Raw genomic sequence first — 18,232 nt, forward strand, 5'->3', positions numbered from 1 at the left:
AAAAATATATCAGCACAAGCCCCATCAAATGTCAAAGAGACCGTTTTTATTTGCCGTCAAAATAAAGATGTAAATTGGGGGAAAAAAAAAAAAAACAAACCAAAAACCCAAACCAAAAAAAACCAACCGAGGTCAGCTCAAATGAAGGCAGAAGAGATCCATGCGCCATGAACCGCGGGAAGAAAACAAAGAAATATAAAAAAACATAAATCAAAGAGGAGGAGGAGGAGGAAGGCTCCATCCCCTTAAGAGAATGGCTGAGGCTGAAGTGTAGAAAAAATAAAGAGCTGGGGAGGGAGAGCAGAGGAGTCCGGCGCGGGGTCACAGCTCACCCGATGTCTTTATGACGTGGAAGAGTGTGACGTTGTAGATGACCTGGTGACCGTTGTTCCAGGTGTAGAGCACCCTCTCCCGCGGGTTGTAGTCCAGCATGGATATGTGGGAATACTGGTTGTGGAAGGGAATATCCGTGTATTCGTAGCTGGAAGTGTTTGTGTAGTAGGCAAAATAGATCTTGGCACCGGCAAGGTGGGAGTTGGTGACGTAGAGCGTGCCGCAGATCATGAAGGATTCTCCAGCGCTTCGTTTGGGGTAACCCGTGTCCCAGCTCCGCAGGACCTCCAACGTCGTGGGGTCCACCCGGCTCACCACGATGTTGCCGGCGTTTTGGTTGGTGGTGTAGACAGCCCACAGCCCGCTCTCGTCCACCATGAAGTCGATGTCAGAGAAACCACCCCAAGAATAAGGGAAGGTGTTGTTGTAGCCGGCGCCGGCGAGGCTGCGCTGCACCAGCACGCTGCGGGAGCGGAAGTGGTACTTCACCGCGATGTTACTCTGATATTTGTTGTAGTAGAGGGACCCGTTGAAGACCACGTGGCCGGTGCCGGCCCAGGGATGCGGCAGGAGATGCTGCACGAAGTTCTGTCCCGTCACGAAGTCGTTCAAGGTCCGAAACTCCAAGACACGGCGGCCTTTGTAGTAACCGTCCATGTACCACACCTGCAGCGGGCTCAGGTTAGGGATGCCCGGCCAAAACGGGGTCCCCACCCCCACCAAGATTGCCTCCCAGGACAGACGGACGACCCATGTCCTGCACAGCCCCCCCCGCCGCACGTGCAGCCATTTTCACCGCTGCCACGTGCTGGGACACAAAATTTTTCTGGCTTCCCCTTTTAAAGACTTTCTCTGCTCTTTCTGCAGATCAAATCCTTGGATAATTTTTAATAAGAGGGCATGCTTCGTTAGCAACACCCTGTGCGATTGAGTTCCCAGCCTGCAGAGGCTCCGAGGAAGCTCCTGCCCCGTTTCCTTCATTCGCACTTGGCAGAGCTCCGCAGAGGCAGCACGTGCCCCGCGTGCAATGGAGCAGGGGGTTTGCACCCTGGCGAGCGTGCACGAGGGTGCACACACCCTGCGAAGCTTGCACCAGGGTGTATACACCCCAGCAAGTGTGCACCAGGGCACACGCACCCTGTGAAGCTTGCACCAGGGTGTATGCACCCCAATAAGCGTGCCCTGGAAAGAGTGCATGAGGGCACACGCACCCCAGAAAGCTTGCACCAGGGTGTATGCACCCTGGTGAGCATGCACAAGGGCACACGCACCCTGCCAAGCACGCACCAGGGCGTATGAACCCCGGTGAGCATACACGAGGGCACACGCACCCCAGAAAGTGTGCACCCCATGCACCTTGCATCATGGAGATCATGCACCAAGGTGCATGGACCCCAGGAAGCATGCACCCCAGGGTGCGTGCACCCCAGGAAGCGTGCATTAAGGTGCATGGGCGCCTAGCAGCGTGCACAGGTAGCGTGCACCCCCGAGAGCATGCAGCGAGGTGCATGGACCACAGCAGCGTGCAAGCACCCCAGGAAGGGTGGTGCACCAAGGTGCATGGGCGCCTAGCAGCGTGCACGCATAGCATGCACCCCCAAGAGCATGCAGCGAGGTGCATGGACCACAGCAGTGTGCCCGGGCAGGGTGCACCGCAGGGACGTGCCCCCGGGGAGGCACAGCCAGGAGGGGACACGGCAGCACAAACCAGACGGGTTGCAGGGGACATGGTGCCCAAGGAGTGCTGGGGTGTTGCAAAAAATTCAGAGCCTGCCAAGAGAGGAGCTGCCCACCTGCAAAAATCCACCTCTGCTTGGGCCGGGGAGAGTTTTGGGGAAAGCCACCCAGAAAAAAGCCACGCAGGAGCCATGGGAAGCTCAGGCAGGGCTGTCGTGTCCCCCCTGCCCCATCCCCATCCTCATGGGTGCCTGTGCCACTCACCCGGCTGTCGGCGCTGGGCGTCATCGTGTCGGTCATCCACGACCCAAAGCGGGAGCCCGATGCTCGGATGGTGATGGGGTTGCTGACACCCGTCAGCTTCCCACAGCCTGGGGGTGGGGACCGACAGAGTTTGGGGTTAGGGGGTGGGCATCTGGCACCATGACACTGCCCACCTCCCCGCGGTCCCGTGAGCATCATGCTCCAAGCGGAGAGGAACCAGGGCTCCCCTTCACCCCAGGGACCCCCCAGGAGTCTTGGGGGGATGGGGCAGCAGGATGGAAGGCACTGCTGGGCGCCGGCAGCTATTCCTGAGCAAGGAAATGCGGCTCCTGCACGGGGTCCGGGGCCCAGCTGCACCAGCAAACACCCCGTCGGTGCATACTGGAGGATGCTGGGCTGCCAGTATTATTATTATTCGGAAGATATCAGCAGTGCAGCAAAACAGGAGGCCCCGCACATGGGCAGAGCGCACGGCAGCTGCAGGCGGCGGCGGCTCGTGTTCTCTCCAACAGGAAGCATCGGCTGCCTGCGCAGGGAGGGACCCCGCGCTTCCCTGCATGTGCAGGGATGCTGCTGCGAGTGGGGCAACCTGGGTGCCCACCATTCCGGAGCTGAGGTTGGAGGAGGGGGGGGGACGCTGCCGTACCCAGTTTTTGCATGCAGGCGTGCAGCCGTGCCTCCAGCATCAGCACCCGCTGCTGCAGCTCCTCGTAGTCGTAGGCGCCCATCTCCTCCTGGATGGCCAGCAAGCTCCCGGAGAGGTTCCTCACCTCCTCCTTCAGGTGCACGATCAGCCTCGTGTCCGACTTGTACTGATCCAGGACGGGCATCAGAGGCAGCAGCTCCGTCATCTTGTCCTTGAGCTCCTGTTTAAGGGATGCAAGGGGAAAAAAAAAAAAAAAAGCAACACACCACCCCCACCTTAAATTAAGCCCCTTTGCCTGCTGTCCGTCTGTCCATCCCTCCGGGGGGTAGCAAGGAGCTTTCCAGCACAGATCGCGGAGCGCAGCCTCATTAACACGCCAGAGACGAGCCCTATTCCCTGGGTTGGTAATTAATAACAATTACAGGGCTTTGCGTCTTCCAAGAGCTTGGGGAGCTAATGAATCGCCTGCAGCCGGTGCGGTCGCCTCGCCCTGCAGCGCGGGAAGCAGGCAGGATCCAAGAGCAACAGGCAGAGTTATACACCAGGGCCAGGGTTGCAAAATCTCCACTTATTTTAGCACAAGGAGATGGTTAAGAGGTGTTTTGACCTTGGCCTGGAAGCCCCTAGGAAAAGGCTTCAGCCATCCGGCAGGCAAAGGCTGAGCAGATCCCCAGTGTGGGAACGGGGTGCAAGGATGGCACGGGGAGAGAGTGCCAGGGATGGGTGATGGCAACGGGTGCGTGCACACCCAGCACCCTGCATGCTGCAGGGATGCACGGGCCCTGGGACCACATCAGGGATGCTCAGCCACCCGGACCACCGCAGGGATGCTTGCCCCTGGGACCACCACAGGGATGCTCAGCTCTGGGGCCACCACAGGGACACTTGCCCCCAGGACCACCATAGGAATGCTCGGCCACCTGGACCACCACAGGGACACTTGCCCCGGGACCACCACAGGGATGCTCAGCTTCAGGGCCACTGCAGGGATGCTCAGCTCTGGGGCCACCACAGGGACACTTGCCCCTGGGACCACCACAGGGATTCTCGGCCACCTGGACCACTGCAGGGATGCTCAGCTCTGGGGCTACCAAAGGGACGCTTGCCCCTGTGACCACTGCAGGGATGCTCAGCTTCAGGGCCACCACAGGGACGCTTGCCCCCAGGACCACCGCAGGGATGCTCAGCTCTGGGGCCACCACAGGGACACTTGCCCCTGGGACCACCACAGGGATGCTTGGCCACCTGGACCACAGCAGGGATGCTCAGCTCTGGGGCTACCAAAGGGACGCTTGCCCCTGTGACCACTGCAGGGATGCTCAGCTTCAGGGCCACCACAGGGACGCTTGCCCCCAGCACCACTGCAGGGATGCTCAGCTTCAGGGCCACCACAGGGACGCTTGCCCCCAGGACCACCACAGGGACACTTGCCCCCAGGACCACAGCAGGGATGCTCAGCTCTGGGGCCACCACAAGGACGCTTACCCCCGGGACCACCGCAGGGATGCTCAGCTTCAGGGCCACTGCAGGGACACTTGCCCCCAGCACCACCGCAGGGATGCTCAGCCACCCGGACCACCGCAGGGATGCACAGCACGGCACTGGCGTGGCAGGGACACGGTGCGGGGGAAGCACAGCGACGAGCTGGCCCTGGCTGCAAGCCACTCCAACCGCGTCTCCTTCGCTCAAGGACGCTGTAAATCCACATCCAGCACCTCTGTCCCGCTCCAAGGCCCTGGCCCCGCTCGCTGGCCCACGGCTCAGCAGGTTTTCCCGGGAACAAGCCTGGCTCACCAGCACCTTTCCTCCCTCCTCGCCTTTCATTTCAGGGCGGCATTACCGGGCCAGCGTTCTGGGATTGCATCCCGACGGAGGGGCTCAGCACCTCCTGCTGTGATTAAACCAGCCGAGACATTTGCTGCAGCTCAGATGTTTAATCAATGTCTCGTCTCTCCAACTGCCACCCGAGCATCCTCCGGCCCCTTTCAGTGCCAAGAACCAGCTGCTCCCAAACTAGAAACTCTCTTTAGCTGTCAGGATGAAGCCTTGAGGCTCCCAAAATAAACCAGTGCCCTGGCAGGGGGGCAGGTAATGGGATTTCTGGGGGGGTGCAGAGCCGCTGCAGCACGGGCAGTGTTGACTCGCGGGCTGCATCGATCAGCACACGGCGCTGGCGGCTGCCACTCGTCAGGTGGAAATTGTGGCTTTGCCGGGGGAAGAGCTGTGTTTTGTTTAATTAAAGGTGTTGATTCGCAGCCAGATGGGCTAGGAATTGGCCATCTCTGCTGTCCTGTCACCGGCACGGCTCCCCCTGCGGCACCCAGGAGGCAGCAGGATGTGGCCCCTTGCACTGCACCCACCCTGCACTCAGTCGACACAGGGATGCTCAGCCCTTGGACCACTGCAAGGATGCTCAGCCCTTGGACCACTGCAAGGATGCTCAGCCCTTGGACTACCACAGGGATGCTCAGCCCTTGGACCACTGCAGGGATGCTCGGCCCTTGGACTACCACAGGGATGCTCAGCCCTTGGACCACTGCAGGGATGCTCGGCCCTTGGACTACCACAGGGATGCTCAGCCCTTGGACCACTGCAAGGATGCTCAGCCCTTGGACCACCACAGGGATGCTCGGCCCTTGGACCACCACAGGGATGCTCGGCCCTTGGACTACCACAGGGATGCTCAGCCCTTGGACCACTGCAAGGATGCTCAGCCATTGGACCACCACAGGGATGCTCAGCCCTTGGACCACCGCAGGGATGCTCGGCCACCCGAACCACCGCAGGGATGCTTGCTCCCGGGACCACTGTAGGGATGCTCAGCTCTGAGGCCACCACAGGGATGCTTGCCCCCGGGACCACCGCAGGGATGCTCGGCCACCCGGACCACCGCAAGCAGGACCCTTCCCAGGGTGCCCACCCATGTAGTGGCATCACATAGAATAGAATCATGGAATCGTTGAGGTTGGCAAAGACCTTTAAGATCACCCAGTCCAACCATTGACCTGACACTGCCAAGCCCACCACCAAACCAATTAAGGGCAGAGTCATAATTAATTTCATGATCTTGGCTTGGTGGCTGCATTATTTTTTCATGAAAGTCAAAACCAGGAATCATGGAATCGTTGAGGTTGGCAGAGACCTTTAAGATCATCGAGTCCAACCATTAACCTGACACTACCAAGTCCACCACTAAACCAATTAAGGGCAGAGTAATCATTAATTTCATGTTTCCTGGCTTGGTGGCTGGATTATTTTTAATGAAAGTCAAACCAGGAATCATGAAGGTTGGACAGGACCTCTAAGACCACCAGTCCAACCATCAACCCAACACCCCCATGGCCATGAAACCACGGTCCGTGCTTGGGGAGAGCTGCCAAACCCAGCAGCTGGCCCCACGGGGCAGGAGAGTCGTCGAGGGGCATGGGCTCACCTGGAAGCTCTTGGCATTGAGGCTCTTCTGGCTCTCAGCAGCCACTTTGAGCCTGGAGTCCAAGCCCTTCATCAGGGACTCGGTGTTGCGCACGTACTGGAGGTCCCGGTAGGTCCGGAGATCCAGCACCTCCATCGACTGGGAGATGTTCTGCACCTGCGTGGTGGAACGGTGTGGGGAGGGGGCTGATAAAGCCCTCAGTCTAATTAACACAGCCCCCTGCCCCGTCTCTGCCGCTAACGAAGAGGCTCGAGGTGGGGAAATTTGGGGTGCAGAGGCAGAGAGGGGATGCGAGAGCAGCCCCCAAGGCCACCGGTGCTGGTGGGGACACAGCCCCGGGAGACCCCAGCCCTGGGTCCCCGTCCCCAGGGAGCCGCGGGATGAGCAGCTCCCCGCTCCAGCGTTTATGTAAACGCTTGCGAGAAAACTCTTTCCCCTGCAGCTTTAATATATAAAATAATGCATTTTACTCATCCCGCTTTCAGCTGTTATTTGTTTTTTTTAAACCACCCGAGCACACATTTCCCAGCCCTGTCTATGAGCTTTCATTCTTTAATTTCATCTGCCGCAGCCAGCGAAGTTATTTTGTTTCCAACGCTTTCAAATGACGTGAACGTGGCCGTGTTCCTCAAACGGTTATTTATTTATTAGCGCCAGCCCCGCTGGTATTTACGGTGCCGCCACCGCCTCGGAAGGGAGCCGCTTAAGAGGTGTTTTTGCAGCACATTATAATAAAAGTTTAATCGGGTTTGCGGTGCGCCTGCCCATGCGGACGTGTAAAAACCGAGGGGGAAATTAAATGAGCTCTGCTCAGGCACGCGGCTCCCCGCCACGGCGAGGGGAAGGCTAATGGCTTCTGCCGGCATTTCTGCAGAGCCCACGGGGAAGGGGTCGGGAGCGTGGAACCCCCGCCGTGGGAAACCACACGCCCCCCCGTTCTGCACGGGGAAACCACACGGGTTCCACGAAACATCGCTTGGCTCACGGGGCTGCAGGCTAAAGCACACTTGGGATTTCTCGCTGGGCTGATTTCATCCCTGCGGCCCCGTGGCAGGCTCAGTTTATGCCATGAGGGGGTTGCCAGGTGCCGGTGGCACCACGGATGCGTGGCGGCGCGGTGATGCCCTTCCAGCAAAGCTAACGGCAGCGCAGGAGGTGAACGCTCCTCTTTGCAGCGGGGGGAGCGGTAAGGATGCTTGCACCGGCAAACAATTTGCCCGGCGATGGTACGCAGGGAGGGAAGGAGCTGTGGGTGTCCTCGCCGGGACGCGGCCACCAATGTCCCAAGGGAAGGGACGAGCCCGTCGCACCCCACCGCGGGCTGCACCCATGCTGGAAGGGGCTCCCGCACCACGGGGGTCCGCGCTCCTGGGCAAGGCCATCCTCCCACCACACAAATGAAGCGCTTCGTTAGCAGGCTCGGCCGGTAACGCTGATCAGCGCCAGGCCGGCCAACGCTCACCTTCTCCATGAGCTGGCGGAGCTGGTGGCTGCGCAGGTCGCGGGAGCAAGTGCCCTGGACGGGGATGACGGCCGTGCAGAGGCATTTGCCGTCGGGGGCTTGAGCCGAGGTGTAAACCTGCCAGCCTTCGTCGGGGCTCTGGAAAAGGGTCTGCGGGAGAGAGGAGGGGAGATGTCAGGGTCCCAAAGGATGCCAGAGCCGCTCGCCCGCCCGCGCCAGGCTCCCCCCGTGCGTGCCCGGGCTTCCCCAAAACCACAGGGGCTGGGGCAGGGCTGGCAGCACGGCATCACCTTGGCAAGACGCCGGAGAACCCTTCCCTCTTGTCGTTGCCTGGCTGGGGACAAGCCAGCAAGGGAGCAACGTCCTGGGGCCAGGATGAGCCCACCAAACCCTTCCCAACCCATCCCCATCCCTGTGTGCTGCCGGCAAAGCCCGGTGCCGAGCGCATCCTGCCCCGGCGCAGCCGTGCCCGCTGCCACATCCCATGCAGCTCCTCCAAAGCCCGTTCCCATCCCGGGTGGATCTGAGCCGCTTTGCATTTTTCCCTCCTTTTAGATTTTTATCCAGGTCATTTAATTCCCCCCCCCCCCCCCAAGACCCATTTCGCCACAGCGATCTGCTCCAAATATGGAGATTTCAGCTTCCTGGCAGGTCCCGTGCTCCTGGGCCAGCCACGAAACGACAGTGGGATGGGAGGGAACGACGAGGAAATGCTCTTCATCATCTCCCACCAGCCAGCTCCACATCCCTCCTCCTCCTCCCGCGGCCCCAGCCCAGCGTTACTCCCCAGGAATAGAGTTGATGAGGCGGGAATTTCCTCCGCTGCGGCTGGCTTGCCCCTGGAAGGGAGCGGAGCTACAAGTACAAGTTGCTAATTCATTCCCCTTGAATTTCGGGTCCCTTTGACAGTGGTGGGGAAATACCAGGTGGGTCCCCGGGTGCGCACCCAGGCATCCCCAGCCCTGCCACCCTTGGAAAGCCGATTTTTTGCATCCAGCCGCAGCTTTTCCAGGTGAATCCAGGCTCGGGGGTTTTGCTTTTGGTCTCCCAACGCAGCCAAGGACGGGGGTGAGCGCTGCAGGCTGCTGCTGCCCCCTGTTTTTGGCTGGGTCGCATCACGCGCGCCCCGAAAACCAAGCAGACAAACATCCACCACCCGCCGCTTCCTCCCCTTCGCCTGATTTATTCATGCCATAAGCCGGCGTCTTTGCGCTGGGCCATTTAGCATTGCATGGGTAATTCATAATTATTAATTATGAAAATCAAGAGCAAACTCATCGCTCTCCAAGCGCCTGCTGCACCGAGCCAGGCGAAGATAAATGACCCATTCCCTGTAACAAGCCAGGGACGATACTTTACTTTACACGCGGCGGTTTTAACTTCATGTTTCACATCAGAAGGGATTTATTGGATACGGCGGTGGCTAAACACTATTCTCCAACCTCCAGCGCAACGAGGATAAATTAACCGACGGCGGCGTAAAACTTGCCCTTAACCGAGTAAATTCCTGAATTATCGCAGGGGGAGGTAAATAGAGGATTTATTCAGCCCAGCTCCAACGTGCTGGTGGAGATGGAGCCTGCTCAGCCCCAGCTGGTGACAAGCCACACTGCGAGTCCTTAGGAAGGCACCGGCGGTCGGCGTTGTGCCGGCAGACGGCGTCGTGCCGGTGGACGGCGTCGTGCTGGCTGCTTGCTTGCTATGGCAGGTGAATTAATACGACAAACAATTACCGGAGATGCGTGTTGGGAACGACTTAATGCATGGTGTTGTCTGCTCCTACCCACCGAAATTGGGGTCCCCATGGCAGGAGGGGTTCCCCCCCACCCCAGCTGCTCCGGGCACGGCACAGGGCTGGCATCCACGGCACAAACACCCGCAGCCGGCGCAGGTGCCTCCCAATCTCCCACCCCCAGGATCCTGGGAGCTGTGCACCAAAAGCTTCATTTTTATCCCCCCGCCCCCCCCCCCAAAAAAAAAGCTACTGAAATGAAAGAACCCAAAGCAAACGCGGAGCAACCCGGGCAGAGCATCCGCAGTCACCGAGGAACCATTTCCCTTTACCCAGGACCCTTCTGGCCACGGCTGAGCAGCAGGCAGACATAAATACTTTATAGAGGGCTAATGCATAATTAATGCCAGGCAGCAGCCCGTGGCAGGCAGGATGCGTGCAGGCAGCGCTCGGAGCCACCAATTTGGAGGCTGGCAAAAGCTCCTCTGCCTGCCAGATTGGGCTTCACACAGCACGGAAAGCCTGGGGTCCATCCCGAGCGGCCCCGGGATGCGGGCGAGCATCCGTGGGCGAGAGCCAGATCCGGGGAAGATGCAGATCGGCGGCCGCATCCAGTTCCCCCCCCCGCTCCCCACACTCCCTGCGGATAACCCCCAGGGATGGAGGTGGAAGGCAGCCCTGCCCGCGCCTGCCCGCTGCGGCTCCGGGGCCTGGAGGCAGCGGCTGCCACTGCTGCTGGCGGTATTATTAGGTTAAACGCAGCCTGTGCAATCTGTCACCGGGTTATTAATTAGAGCTCCCCGGGAAAGCTGCCTGCTCGCAGCTCGGGAGAGGAGAAACTGCTGACACCCTTGGCCGCGGTGCAGCGAGCTGCCAGGGAGCCGGCGCCCGGCACAGCGGGGCTGTCACAGCACCCCAACCCCTCTCACAGGGGGACACGCGGGTCCCCAAGCTTCCAGGAATCCCCGCTCAGCCCCTTGCTTCGGGCACGGAGATCCGACAAAGCGCCCTTCGAAGCCAGGAGACCCCGAATTGGCACGGGGGGTAAAGGCAGGAGCCCCTCCACGTCTCTGCCTCCTCTTTCTGCAAAGCGACGGTGCCGGGGCAGGTGACGGAGCCGCTGCAGAGGATGCTCCGGTCTCTCCCCATCGCTGGCTGGAGCATGGTGCTGCTTCTCCATGGCACGGCGAGAGCCGTTGCTTGTTCCAGCGCCGGGGTCCACAGCAATGGTGTCCCCAAGAGCCGGCGTCCCGCAAGGCCGAGCTGATGGGAGCACCCGGACCTGAGCTGCGTGAATCCAGCTCTGGACCTCGGAGCGGAAAAGGAACGGCTCTTTTCTAGAAAGGGGCTTCGAGAGGCCCCGAAAAATGGCAAAAGGCCGTGCCGGGCATCACCGTGCCTGGAGCCGAAGCCGGGGAGGCGAGCGCTGACTTTTGGATAAGCCCGGCTCATTTCAGCATCCAGGAAAAAAGCGCTGCCTTGCCAAAGCCAGGTGGGAGATCAACTCCGCAACCTGCGCGCCAGCTCCCCGCCACGGCCGCGCCGGCAGCCCCTCGCTCCCCACGGTCCGGCACGCCATCCCAGCGACTCCTGTGGGTGGTTGCGCCAACCCGTTACGGCCGCATTAGCTGCGCTCCTTCCCGGTGATTAATGATTTTCTGAGGAACACCAAAGAGTGCCTAATGATTAGCCAATTATTGCAGAGCAGTGCCTGCTTTACCCCGAGCGCCGCTAATTGCCTTGCAACACGCTCGCTGATTTGGCGGTGCCCGGTGAGACCTCCCGCCGCAGCTGCAGCGACGAAGGCCACCGCGCTCACCCTCCGCAGGAGCCCGGCTGGGAATGGTCCCCGCCAAAAAAAGATCCCTAGGGATCCCCTATGGAATGGGCCGCAGGGAAAGAGCCTCATGGCTGGGACTTGCACCAGCCCAGGGCAGAGGCAAGGTTGGGGGATCAGCCCGGTGACCCCCAACGGCTCTGCCGGTGACTCCGGGGGGACTGGGGCACTCGCTGCCGGGAGCGGGGGGCACGGGACATTGGTTGGCGACTGCCGGTGGGCAGCACGGCTGCCAGCCCAGCTGCCGGCCGCTTCCAGACGGGCTGTGCCAGCTCCTTCCTCGAACACCCCCAAACCAGATCACCCCCCCAATCCCAGCCCAGATCGGCGCTGGCAACAGCACGAAGCACCCGCGTTGGCAGGATTTCCCACCACGCCCCAAAACAGGGTGCCCGGTCCCACGCGGGAAGGCTCCGGCTACTGGCAGGGTTTTCTCATGATGAAGGACGTGACTCCACATCGTGGCCCCCCCAACCCACCCACCCCGGCGTTACCAGCTACACCTGGGTGCCAGCCAGGCCCCGCGGCACCGACCGGGCAGCCCAGCCCTCCCCGGGGGCTCGCTCGTGCCTGCGGCATCACCCAGAGCCCAGCCCAGCCCTGTCGCTGCCCTTGCAGCTCCCCAAAATACGTCATCGTCGTTCCCCCCCCCGCAGCCCCCCAAAATGTCCCCTGCCACCCGCTCCCAACTTGTTTTCACACCGTGCACCCAGCCCCGCTCCCGCAGGGGTTCGCACCGAAGGGCTGACGCCAGCCGGAGCCTGGAGACTCCCAGAGAAAATTTGGGGGGTCCCTGCTTGGGGAAAGGGGGGGAAGAGCCCAGCCTGGGGACAGCCACCAGCTCCCCAAGGTCCTGTGAATGGAGGGGGGCTCAACCACCTTCCCCAGCCAGGACCCCCCCCCAGGAGCCCCCCTGGAACTGCCCAGTTCAGGGCTACTGGGGGGGGAAACAGGGGGTCAGGAGCCCCCCAAAGCCCCGCAGGGGTCCGCTCCATCGGATGACCCCAGCCCCAGGCTCTCCGGTGAGAGCAGCCCCTGGCGGGGGGGTCCCCAGTGTCCCCTGCCCCGGGGGGGTGGGGGAAGCAGGGAGGGGGGATCCCGGTGTCCCGGGGGGGTCCCCGGTGTGTCCTGCCCGGGCTGGGGGGGAGTGAGGGTCCCCATGGCCGGGGAATCCCCCCCGGGGGGGGGGCATGTCGGGGAGAAGGGGGGTGCCTGGTGCACCCTGCCCGGGAAGAAGGGAGGAAGAGGAGGGTGCCCATGATTGCGGGGGTGGGGGGGGGGGAGGTCCCCGGTGCACCCTGCCCGGGAGGATGAGGAGGGGGGTCCCCGGTGCACCCTGCCCAGGAAGAAGGGAGGATGAGTAGGGTGCCCATGATTGCGGGGGGGGTCCCCGGTGCACCCTGCCCGGGAGGATGAGGAGGGTGCTCATGATGGCGGGGGGCGGGGGGTCCCCGGTGCACCCTGCCCGGGAGGATGAGGAGGGTGCTCATGATGGCGGGGGGCGGGGGGTCCCCGGTGCACCCTGCCCGGGAGGATGAGGAGGGTGCTCATGATGGCGGGGGGCGGGGGGTCCCCGGTGCACCCTGCCCGGGAGGATGAGGAGGGTGCCCACGAGCGGGGGGTGCCCGGGAGGAAGGCGGAGGGGGGTCCCCATGCCCGGGGGAGGAGGAGTGGGGGGGGTCCCGCTGCGCCTCATCCCGGGTGCCGGTACCGGTGGCGCAGCTCCGCGCCACAGCCCGGGCCCCCCCCCAAAACCCCCCAAGCCTTCTCCCGCCGTAGCCGCACCCCCTCCCCGCTGCCCCCCCTCCCCAGTACCGGGCCGACTCACGATCTTCTCGGAGGTACCGGCCCGTGACACGGCGGTACCGTTGAGCCCCACCAGCGAGGGCAACGTCTGGGACATCCAGTTGGTGACCATGGCCATGGTGCTCAGCACGGCCCCGATCTTCAGCAGCGGCACCGTCATGTCGCCGTCGCCGTCGCCGCATGCCCATCACACCCCCCCACCCACCCCCCCGCCCCCGCCGCCGCCACCCCGCTCCCGCTCCCGGTGCCGGTGCCGGTGCCGGTGCCGGTGCCCACCGGGGCGAACGACGAAGCCCCCCGCACCGCGCTCGCCCTTATAACGGGGCCGGAGCCGCTCCGAAGTGACGTCGGCGCCGCTGGCCCCGGGCCAGCCCGGTCCAGCCCCGGTTTAGGGCGGGTCTGCCCGGCACGGTTTGGTAACAGCCTCCGATTTTAGGGGTGGTGTCGGTTTTGGGGGGGGGGGGGGGGGGTGGTTCTTTCCGGTCACGGATGGGGTTTACGGCCCGCCCCCCCCCCTCCCCGGTTGGTCTCACCCGGTACGGCGCGGCACCGTCCAAGCCAGCTGCCTTCGGACGTGGTCTGGGCGAGCGGGACCCCTGGAGACCCCCGGTTTGGGGGAGCAGGGCTCCCAGAGAGCCCTGGTCTGGGGGAGCGGGAACCCTGGAGACCCCCAGTTTGGGGGAGCAGGGCCTCTGGAGACCCCCGGTTTGGGGGAAGAAGACCCCAGAGGCTCCCGGTTTGGGGGAGCAGGACCCTTGGAGACCACTGCTTTGGGGGAGCAGGACCCCCCAAAGAGCCCTGTTTTGGGGAAGCAGGGTCCCTGGAGATCCCCAGTCTGGGGGAGCAGGACCCTTGGAGACCACTGGTGTAGGGGAGCAGGACCCTCAGAGAAACTTGGTCTGAGGGAGCAGGACCCCCAAAGAGCCCTGGTTTGGGCGAGCAGGACCCCTGGAGACCCCCAGTTTGGGGGAGGAGGACCCTAGAGACCCCCGATTTGGGGGAGTGGGACCCCTGGAGACCACCGCTTTGGGGAAGCAGGACCCCCGGAGGCCCCTGGTTTGGGGGAGCGGGACCCCCGGAGCCCCCTGCTCTCCCTTACCCTGGTCCCAGCCTCAGGGACCTCCGCACCCGTCCGGAGGCCGCAGCCACCCCCGAGCACCCATCACCCCGTGCCCAGCCCCCCCAAACCCTCACCACAGCCCCCCCCTCCCAGCGCACCCCCAGCAGCGAGCTCCCTGGGGTCCCCCCGCGACACCCCAAACCCTCTCTGCCAGTGGGTGCCCACCCTGAGCCCCCCCCACGGGCCCTAACCCACGGGGTGCAGCGGGACCCCCCCCCCCCCGAGGCTTTGAGCCTCCTCGCCCTGTTTTGGCCTCCCTGTCCCGAGTGGCGGTCACACAGTGCCACCGCGTGGGGACAGCCACGCACAGCACACGGGCGACCACGGGGAAAGCCCCCCCCCCCCCCCGATACCCCCCCTCTCCCCACCCTAACCCCGCGCCGCGGGTTTCGGGGTGCTCCGGGGCTCCCCCCCCGCAGACACCGGCTCGGCCACCACCGTGGGAGGGGGGGACGGGGCAGCACCCGTGGGGACAACTGTCCCCAACGTCCCCAAAAACAAGGCCCTGGGAGGTGGGGATGGCCAGGAGACCCCGGCAGGGACTGGAGGGTGGGTGCTCCCCTCAGAGACCCCAACGCCAAATGCCCAGGGATCCCCAAAGTGCGGATCTGACCCCCACGGGGGATCCACGCCGGGTGCAGCCGCCACCCGAAACACGTGTGTCCCCATGCTCGGGCCCCCAGCGATGCAGCCGCCGCGTTAAGGACCCATTTTTTGGGGGGGGTGACCCCACAGCCACGGGGCAGGGTTTCCAAACCCCCCCATCTCCCACCCGCCGCGAGCCCTGCGTGCCACGTGCCCCCATGGGGACACCCACGGGGCGAGCGTGTCACCAGCACGCCGGGCGGGCAGCTTCACCCGTGGGGCTTCGCCAGGACAGAGTTGAAAAATGGGGGAAACCCCCCCGCCTTGTGACCTCCAAACCTCCTCCCCACCTCTTCATTCCTCCATCGCGGTTTTTCCCTCCCAGCCCAGGAATCTGCCTGCAAAGAGCTCGTTAACTCTGGCTCGTTAGGTGGGGCTGAGCGCAGCGCTGGGGAACGGGGTGCAGACGCGGCGGGGCCTCAGTGGGGCCATGCTCCCACCCCAAAACCCACCAGGGTGGCGGGAGCAGAGCACCCGCTTAGCCGGGGGGGAAAAAAAGGGAGAAATCCGGATGCGGCTGTGAACCCCAAGGCCCGCCCGGAGCTCCCCGGACCCCAACCATCCCCGGTTGGGTCCCCACATCCCGTCCCTGCCCTGTCACCCCCCGGCTGGGCCCCCCCGGATTGGTGACACCGGGAAGAGGAGGCTGGTTTGGGGTCCCACATCAGCCCCGTCGCCCACAGCTTGGGGACACGCAGGGGACGTGAGCAGGGTGGTGGCAGGGCCACGCTCTGGGTAGCCCGGGGGACAGAATTCCTGCCTGGAATTGGCCCTGGTTCCACCCCAGCATCGCCCCGGCACCCCACAAAAGCACACCCCAGAAAGCGGCCGTGGGGAAAACCCAGCCAGGCCAACGCAGCCTCCAGCCTGGCAACCCCAGCTCATGCATATTCAACAGGCTGCACAACTGCCACTGAATATTCATCGGAGCCAGCTGTTAATAACCAACCGCTTAATTACAAATAACGCCAGGCCCGGCACCCGGCTCCGGCCGCTGACCCACGGGCGCTGCCAGAACCGGTGCGTGGGGCTGCGGGGAGGGACCGGGGCCGCCGCAGGAGCCCCCAAACCAGCCCTGTCCCCGCGGCTGGGGTGCGGCAGCCGCTGCGGGTTGACCCCCCGCAGCCCCAGGGATGGGCCGAGGCGGTTTGGAGGACAGAAGCAGCCCCAAGGTACGGGGACGGATGGACAGAGGGACACGGAGCTACGTCCAGCCTCGCGACCTCACCCCTCGGGACCTTCCCGCCTCGCCACCTCCTCCCCAGCGCAAGGATGCCGCCGGCACGCGGGTGCCGGGACAGTGCCGTCCCGGGTGGCACTAAGCAGAGGGTGGCAGGTGGCAGAGCCGCGCTGGCCCCTGGCCCCGCTGGGACACGACACACGAGCCCGCGACGCCCGCCTCGGTGGGCACCCGCGCAGCTGCCGGCACCCCGGCGGTGCCGGGCACAGCTGGAGCACAGCTGGCTCCGGGGTGCCGCCAGGGAAGCTGGTGCCTCCCGGTGCTGCCGTGGGTGGCTGCTCTCAGGGGACCCCCGTCACCCGTCTGTCCCACCGCGGGCGGCTCCTGGTGCAGAGCCAGCACCGGCTCCAAGCCCTACCGGGGTGCACCCATGGGTGCCTGCTCCCCACCCCGCCAACCCACTCACAAACCCCATGGCGGGGAAAACACCAGGGTGGGGACAGCCGGCACCTCACGCCTACGCCAGTGTCGTGGGCCAGCCCGGGGCACGTGGCACGGCTCGGGCGAGGTGGGCCGGATCCAGGCCGTTGCCTTCCCTCGTCCTCGGTGGCCACGTGCGAAGGAGCTCCCGCACCGGTCCCACCAGAGCCGCCTGTCACCCACGTGTCCCCAGCACCGCGTTGGCACAGGGTGAGGTCCCCAGCGTCCCCCGGTTCAGTCCGGGCACCCACCGGGGGTGTCTGGGGAGGGGACACGCCACTGTCCCCGCACCCAGGTGACCACGGGCAGCCCTCCGAGGCCGGGAGGGTGGGGGGACACCGGGGTGAAGCCCAGCACCCACCCTGGACTTGGGAAGGACCCCAGCACCCGAATGCCACCCGCAACCCACCCCCCCCACCCCGAACGCATCCCTCGGTGGGCATCTTGGGGTGCCTGGGGTCCCCCATCCTGGGGACACACCCGGGGCAGGTCCCTGGGATCCCCACCGGTGCCGGTGCCAAACGGGCATCCCCGGGGGGAAGCTGAGGGCTCGGCCCGGCCCCCCGTGAACCGGCACCCCCCCCCCGCTTCTCCGCGACGCCCCCGCCCGCCCTTACCTGCATCGCGGGGGAACCGGTGGAGAGGAGGAGGAGGAGGCCGGGGAAGAAGCGCATCCTGCAGGCACCGACCCCACCGGGGCCGCCCCGCTGTTACCGGTACCGGGAAGCCCCACCAGGTCGGGTCCGTCCCCGGTCGCTACCGGAGCCGCTCAGCGCCGCCGCAGCCGCATCCCCCGGCCGGGCCCCGCCGCCGCCGCCGCCGCCTTTGTCCGCGCCGCGCCCCCGCCCCGGCCGGGCCCCGCCGCTACCGGCTGCAGCCGCGGCACCGGCCCGGTGCAAGGGGCGGCGCGCCCGGGAACGGGGAAACCGGAGGCTCCGGATCGGACCGAGCCGGACTGGGCGGAACCGAACCGGGCTGAGTTGGGCGGAACCGAACCGGGCTGGACCGGGAGGGAGGGAGGCGACCGAGCAGCCCCGGTGGGTCCCCGCAGCCCGGGCGCGGGGGTTGGGGGGGAGCGGGACCCCCGGTCCCCTCGCCGGGGTGGCCCCCGATGTCTCTCCGGGGTCCCTGGGGATGGAGGTTTGGGGGGTGAGGGGCAGCTGGGGTGCCCCGCTCCCGTGGGCTCGGCTCCGGTTGCCACCGGTGCTCCATGCCCAGGTCCCAACCCCCTTTCCCGGTGCCCCCCAAAACTGCCCCAATGGGGACACAGCGATGGGGCGCCAGGGTGGGGGCAGCTCTCTGGGACTCGGGGGGCCGGGGGGACAGGAGGGGCCCAAGCCAAATCCCGGTGCACGACAGCCTCGCACACCCTCGTGCGAGTGGGGACACAGGGCCGGCAGCCTCCAGGTGCCACGGACCCCAGTTTGGGGTGTGCAGCCCCCCTGCCCCGCAAAGGCTGCCCGTTTCCATGGAAATCGGCAAGGATTTGGGGTGGGAGACGGCTTCGATACAGTCGGTTTATCGTACAGTAACCGCAACGGCACCGGGGCCGAGCCTCGCGCGCGGCCCCCAGCCCCGTCCCAACCTCCCCGTGTCCCCTCTGCCGTGTGGGACGGG

At 64.5% G+C, this 18,232-nt stretch overlaps 1 protein-coding gene across 4 annotated transcripts; it reads right to left on the bottom strand.

Annotated features, from left to right (window-relative positions):
- Positions 1 to 321: 321 nt before the first annotated feature.
- Positions 322 to 17,289, bottom strand: OLFM2 (olfactomedin 2). 4 transcript variants are annotated; one of them, XM_075725191.1, is made up of 6 exons: positions 17,233 to 17,289; positions 7,816 to 7,965; positions 6,354 to 6,509; positions 2,921 to 3,140; positions 2,275 to 2,381; positions 322 to 999 (listed from the first exon to the last, which is right to left on the bottom strand). In XM_075725191.1, exons 1-6 carry the CDS (start codon positions 17,287 to 17,289, stop codon positions 322 to 324), a joined length of 1,368 nt encoding a protein of 455 aa, XP_075581306.1. The 4 variants fall into 4 exon arrangements, with proteins under 4 accessions (XP_075581306.1, XP_075581305.1, XP_075581304.1 ...); XM_075725190.1 differs by lacking the exon at positions 17,233 to 17,289 and adding an exon at positions 13,213 to 13,350 and having other exon boundaries at positions 7,816 to 7,953; XM_075725189.1 differs by lacking the exon at positions 17,233 to 17,289 and adding an exon at positions 13,213 to 13,350.
- Between the last annotated feature and the right edge of the window lie 943 nt (positions 17,290 to 18,232).

This window comes from Pelecanus crispus, chromosome 27 (genome assembly GCF_030463565.1).
Source record: "Pelecanus crispus isolate bPelCri1 chromosome 27, bPelCri1.pri, whole genome shotgun sequence".
In the NCBI taxonomy this organism is placed as follows: Eukaryota; Metazoa; Chordata; class Aves; order Pelecaniformes; family Pelecanidae; genus Pelecanus; species Pelecanus crispus.

Excerpts from the sequence above, each read along its gene's own strand:
- OLFM2 (XM_075725189.1), bottom strand. The coding sequence starts at position 13,350 with ATGACGGTGCCGCTGCTGAAGATCGGGGCCGTGCTGAGCACCATGGCC. Across the intron at positions 6,510-7,815 it reads TCCGCCAGCTCATGGAGAAG|GTGCAGAACATCTCCCAGTC; the intron begins GTGAGCGTTGGC and ends TCCACCACGCAG. Across the intron at positions 3,141-6,353 it reads TCAATGCCAAGAGCTTCCAG|GAGCTCAAGGACAAGATGAC; the intron begins GTGAGCCCATGC and ends TCCCTTAAACAG.